We start from the raw sequence: 6,471 nt of genomic DNA, 5'->3' as shown, positions 1-6,471 counted from the left end.
CTACTCAGATTCAAACTCCCTCTATATAGAAATTCTAGAGCCCCTAATGTATTGTTTGAAGTTGTTTTGAGCATAAGATGTTTGACATAATCCGAAGACCAGGGACTCTGCCTTTTTGTTCATTGTCTTTCCCTACCTCCTAGAACAGTGCCTGGCAATAGTATGTGTAAAATAAAAGCTTATTAAATAAACAAGGAGGAAAAGAAGAAAAAGAGGAAAGAAAAACTCACTTTTCCAGAGGGAAGACAGAAATTCAAAAAACCCAAATTATGGAAAAGAAACATATCTCTTCATCAGGAATTGGAAAAAATATAGATATTTCTGTGCTTCTTATTGTCTGTCACTTCCACAGTTCAGACGAATGAGGACCTTGGAGACTAATACCTCTGGGTCTGTGAGTGAGTTCATTCTCCTGGGCTTCCCCTGCCGCAGGGAGATCCAGATCCTCCTCTTTGTGCTCTTCTCCATCATCTATTTCCTGATCCTCATGGGGAACGCAGCCATCATCTGTGCCGTGTGGTCAAGCCGGAAGCTCCATACACCCATGTACATCCTCCTGGCCAACTTCTCCTTCCTGGAGATCTGCTATGTCAGTTCCGATGTGCCCAAAATGCTGGCCAACATCATCTCCCAGACCAAGAGAATCTCCTACACTGGCTGCCTACTCCAGTTCTACTTCTTCTTCTCCATGTGTGTGGCTGAGTCTTTATTTCTGTCAGTGATGTCTTTTGATCGATTTCTTGCCATTTGTAGACCTTTGCATTATCCTATCATTATGACCCATCGCCTGTGTGTGTTGTTAGTGGTCTTCTGCTGGGTAGGTGGCTTTCTCTGGTTATTGACCCCTTTGATTCTAATATCTCAAGTGCCCTTCTGTGGTCCAAACACTGTTGACCATTTTCTCTGTGATCTGGCACCTTTGCTGGCACTGTCCTGTGCTCCAGTATCTGGAATTAGGCTGATTTGTGGTATCGTGAGCTCTCTAATCATCTTCCTCACCTTACTGTACATTCTTGGCACTTACTTTTGTGTCCTCAGTGTGGTGCTACAGATGTCCTCAGGCTCAGGAAGGCAGAAGGCTTTCTCTACTTGTGCCTCCCACCTTGCTGTGGTATCCCTCTTCTATGGCTCAGTCATGGTGATGTATGTTAGCCCAGGTTCTGGCGAATATCCAGGGATACAGAAATTTGTGACCTTGTTCTATGCTTTGGCAACCCCTTTCTTTAATCCCCTGATCTACAACTTCCGGAACAAAGATATGGAAGAAGCACTAAAAAAAATTTTGAGTGTTTTACTGAAGGAAATCTTTAAAGGCTCCAAAAGTCGAATTTAACATAATGCATAATTCATGTTTAGGAGGATGCAAGATCATGAGATGAATGAGATTATGTTGTTTTTCCTTTCATTTTATTTTCATATATTGGGAAGATGACTTTGAAAAGTCCATTAGACCCATGATTTAAGTCTTAGGAAGTTATTATTCATGGTCCAGATGTATTTGTACCTTAAATATAGTTGTTTTGAACAATTTAATAAGATTTTCACATATTTCTCTTTTGGTATACATTACATTTTGCTGACTTATCTCAACATCCTCAAATTCTGCCTTCATCAAACCAGTTCTTTTTTTCAGTTCAGTTCAGTAGCTCAGTCATGTCCGACTCTTTGCGACCCCATGATTCACAGCACACCAGGCCTCCCTGTCCATCACCAACTCCCAGAGTTCACTCAGACTCACGTCCATCTAGTCAGTGATGCCATCCAGCCATCTCATCATCTGTCATGCCCTTCTCCTCCTGCCCATAATCCCTCCCAGTATCAGAGTCTTTTCCAATGAGTCAACTCTTCGCATGAGGTGGCCAAAGTACTGGAGTTTCAGCTTCAGCATCATTCCTTCCAAAGAAATCCCAGGGCTGATCTCCTTCAGAATGGACTGGTTGGATCTCCTTGCAGTCCAAGGGACTCTCAGGAGTCTTCTCCAACACCACAGTTCAAAAGCATCAATTCTTTGGTGCTCAGCTTTCTTCACAGTCACTCTCACATCCATACGTGACCACTGGAAAAAACATAGCCTTGACTAGACGGACCTTTGTTGGCAAAGTAATGTCTCTGCTTTTTAATATGCAACCTGTTCTTTTTTTAGAGCATAGCAAATGCTAATATATTTCAATCATATGAATATTTAGCCAGTAATCCTTCATATAACCAGATTACCAGATTTTTAAACAAAATCCTCAATATCAGAGAAAATTTAGCAGAATTTCTTTTGTGTATTCTAAGTATTGTTTTGGGCACCAACAATGGTCCTCAGTAAGATTATGTTGTCTTGATTGACTCTCCACATTTTGCCAATATTATCACTTTAGGAGGCAGGTCCTCGTCTTCTATATACAGATATGTGAAGATTAGTTCATATTCAGTGTAAGCCAAAGAGTTGTAGACTTTGTGGGATCACTACAATCCAGCCCAAAGGTGCACTTATTTTCTTTTTTTTAAATTTATTTTAATTGGCGGTTAATTACTTTACAATATTGTGGTGGTTTTTGCCATATATTCACATGAATCAGCAATGGGTGTACATGTGTTCCCCATCCTGAACCCCCTCCCACCTCCCTCCCCCTCCCATCCCTCAGGGTCATCCCAGTGCACCAGCCCTGAGCACCCTGTCTCATGCATCAAACCTGGACTGGTGATCTATTTCACATATGATAAAATACATGTTTCAATGCTATTCTTTCAAATCATCCCACCCTTGCCTTCTCCCACAGAGTCTAAAAGTCTGTTCTTTATATCTGTGTCTCTTTTGCTGTCTTGCATACAGGGTTATCGTTACCATCTTTCTAAATTCCATATATATGCATTAGTATACTGTATTGGTGTTTTTCTTTCTGACTTACTTCACTCTGTATAATAGGCTCCAGTTTCATCCACCTCATTAAAACTGATTCAAATGCATTCTTTTTAATAGCTGAATAATATTCCATTGTGTATATGTACCACAGCTTTCTTATCCATTCGTCTGCTGATGGACATCTAGGTTGCTTCCATGTCCTGGCTACTGGAAACAGTGCTTCAATGAACAGTGGTGTACATGAGTCTCTTTCAATTCTGGTTTCCTCGGTGTGTATGCCCAGCAGTGGGATTGCTGGGTCATATGGCAGTTCTATTTCCAGTTTTTTAAGGAATCTCCACACTGTGCTCCATAGTGGCTGTACTAGTTTGCATTCCAACCAACAGTGTAAAAGGGTTCTTTTTTCTCTGCACCCTCTCCAGCATTTATTGTTTGTAGACTTTTTGATAGTGGCCATTCTGACTGGCATGAAATGGTACCTCATTGTGGTTTTGATTTGCATTTCTCTGTAATGAGTGATGTTGAGCATCTTTTCATGTGTTTGTTAGCCATCTGTATGTCTTCTTTGGAGAAATGTCTGTTTAGTTCTTTGGCCCATTTTTTTGATTGGGTCATTTATTTTTCTGGAATTGGAGCTGCAGAAGTTGCTTGTCTATTTTTGAGATTAATTCTTTGTCAGTTGCTTTGTTTGCTGTTATTTTCTCCCATTCTGAAGGCTGTCTTTTCATCTTGCTTATAGCTTCCTTTGTTGCACAAAAGCTTTTAAGTTTAACTAGGTCCCATTTGTTTATTTTTGCTTTTATTTCCATTACTCTGGGAGGTGGGTCATAGAGGATCCTGTTATGATTTGCGTCAGAGAGTGTTTTGCCTATGTTTTCTTCTAGGAATTTTATAGTTTCTGGTCTTACATTTGGATCTTTAATCCATTTTGAGTTTATTTTTGTGTATGGTGTTAGAAAGTGTTCTAGTTTCATTCTTTTACAAATGGTTGACCAGTTTTCCCAGCACCACTGTTAAAGAGATTGTCTTTTCTCCATTGTATATTTTTGCCTCCTTTGTCAAAGATAAGGTGTCCATAGGTGGGTGGATTTATCTCTGGGCTTTCTATTTTGTTCCATTGATCTATGTTTCTGTCTTTGTGGTGCACTTATTTTCAGGTAGTTCTCTATAAAATTCTCGGAGTCCCTCAGAGGTAATTTCTACTCTTCTAATTTCTTGTTTTCTAAAATAGGAACTTAATTTACAATATTGCACTTCATGAGGAAACCTTAGGCTAAAATTTTGTTATGGAATAGCTTCAGCACTAACTTTGATTTCAAGCTTAGTCAAACATCAGAAAGCTCCTGCTGGATATTTTTGCATGAAGATGGATTTCAAATTTAGATGTCTAATCCTAACATTTTAATCTTTTAAATTAGCTATAGTCATACTTATTTGTCAATGGCTCCTCAGAGCTATAGTTTGAACTTAAAGTCTTGACATTTATTTTTTTTGAAATTGAAGTATAATTTTGTTACAATGTTGTGTTAGTTTCTGCTGTATAGGGAAGTGCATCAGCTGAGTGTATACACATATCCCCTTCCTCTTGGATCTCACAAAATGAAATTGTGTGATATTTACCAAGAAGAAGTGTAGACCAGTAGAGTATAATATATGACTTAAATATGTCTGATTATTAAAGAGATTTTAATATAAAATATAAATGTTTCTCATTTTGGTGAGAAAGTTCTGAAAAAAATCTTACAATCAGCAAGGAATCCAGTTCTAGTTTTCTGTGAGTGTTGTTTTTCAAAAGGCATCTCTAATTTAACCATCTTAACCCTAGGAATATATAAATACAGTCAGCCCTCTGTATTTGTAGTTTCTGAATCTGTGGATTCAAGGAATTGGGGATCAAAAATACTAAAAAAAAAAAAAAAATGCCAGAAATTTCCAAAAAGAAAAACTTGAATTTGTTGTGCACAAGCAACTATTTTCATAACATATACATTGTGTTTATAACTACCTACATAACATTTACATTGGATTAGGTATTATAAGTAACCTAGAGATGGATTAAAGTATACAGGTTGTGCTTAGGTTACATGCAAATCCTATGCCATTTTATATAAGGAAATTGAACATTCTCAGGTTTTAGTATCTGGGTTCCTGATAGTCTTTCTCTTTCCTGATTTTCTCACAAATACAAATAAGAGTAAAGACATCACCTTAGGAGAGAATGAGTGAATGGAGTACTTTGAGAATGCATATATCCTTGGAACATAAATAATCTTTGCTGGTAGTAAGAAGAGGGTAGAATTGACGGCGGGGCCTGGTGGGCTGCCGTCTATGGGTCGCACAGAGTCGGACACGACTGAAGCGACTTGGCAGCAGCAGCAGCAGAATTGACAAGCTTGACAACTTATCTCAAAAACAGAGCTAACAATTTCTGTCCACTGCTCTATTTAATAAGTAGAAATCTTGCACATGATTTTTACATTATATGTCTCATATTTAAATTGTTCTCGTAAGCAAAAGTTGGGCTTTTCTGCTGGCTCAGCAGTAAAGAAACTGCCCGCAATGCAGAAGACACAAGAAATGCGGGTTCAGTCCTTGAGTTGGGAAGATTCCCTGCAGTAGGACATGACAACCAGCTTCAGTATTCATGCTGAGAAAAGCCCATGTACAGAGAAGCTTGGCAGGTTACAGTCCATGGGGGTATAAAGACTCAGACATGACTGAAGTGACTGAGCACAGAACATACACAAAAGTTAGATTTAATTAGCAGTATCCAAATTTTCAGTGAAGGTGATTGCTTCCATGGGAAAACCTGGAATTAAAATGTAAAGATTTATGTATGTATTTATATATACCAGAAGAATCTACTTTATTGTGTCATGACAGAATAAGGCTAACCTATATAAGAATTACGTACATTAGCCAGAATTTCTCATACTATGTCCAGACAATGACTAAAGTAGTTTCACTGAAATAAAATATAGAAATATACACTTAAAAATGGATGAATAAATATCCAAGTGGAGATTTATAAGTAGACAATTTTATATGCAAGTCCGTAAGTATGAGCTGAGGTTGCAAGTGGAGGTAAAAACCTCAGAAGTATCAACATATGAATGGCATTTTAAGCTGTTAGATTCTTTGAGATCTGTCTAAACCAGTGCTGAGATACAATGTGAACCACAAACAATGCATATGTAGTTTTTAATATTCTAATAGCCACATAAACAAAGACTGAAAGAAATAGGTGAAATCGATTTTGATAATATATTTTAACTCAATTTATCCCAAAGAGTATCATTTAAATGTTTATTTAAAAAGTTTATAATCTACTTAAACATTATTAATGAAACATTTACATTCTTTTATTATATGAAGTCTTCAAAATTGGTGTGTGATTTTACGATTACTGCATTCTTCATTAAGATTAGTCACATTTCAAGTGGTCAGTAGCCACATGTGGGTCATGGCTGTTGTACTGGACAGTGTAGGTATACATAGAGAAATCTGAGGTCTAATTAAGGAGCTCAAAAAGTTGTTGAGGTTAAACAAGTAAGTGAATTGTCATTTTTCAGAATACAGTTTCTTTGCTTAGAAAGAATAATTATCCTCTTATTTCACTG

General features: G+C 37.6%; 1 protein-coding gene across 1 annotated transcript; it reads left to right on the top strand.

The window, feature by feature from the left end:
- The first annotated feature begins 361 nt into the window (after window positions 1-361).
- Window positions 362-1,333, top strand: LOC102392567 (olfactory receptor 11G2-like). Its single transcript, XM_006047225.4, has one exon. The coding sequence runs from the start codon at window positions 362-364 to the stop codon at window positions 1,331-1,333; it is 972 nt and encodes a 323-aa protein (XP_006047287.4).
- The last annotated feature ends 5,138 nt before the right edge of the window (window positions 1,334-6,471 follow it).

Source organism: Bubalus bubalis, chromosome 11 (genome assembly GCF_019923935.1).
Source record: "Bubalus bubalis isolate 160015118507 breed Murrah chromosome 11, NDDB_SH_1, whole genome shotgun sequence".
Taxonomy (NCBI): domain Eukaryota; kingdom Metazoa; phylum Chordata; class Mammalia; order Artiodactyla; family Bovidae; genus Bubalus; species Bubalus bubalis.
The sequence above is the reverse complement of the archived record's forward strand: the minus strand, read 5'-3'. Positions and strand labels throughout refer to the sequence as shown.

What these genes read in the sequence shown, in the direction of transcription:
- LOC102392567 (XM_006047225.4), top strand. Translation starts at nt 362, where the DNA reads ATGAGGACCTTGGAGACTAATACCTCTGGGTCTGTGAGTGAGTTCATT.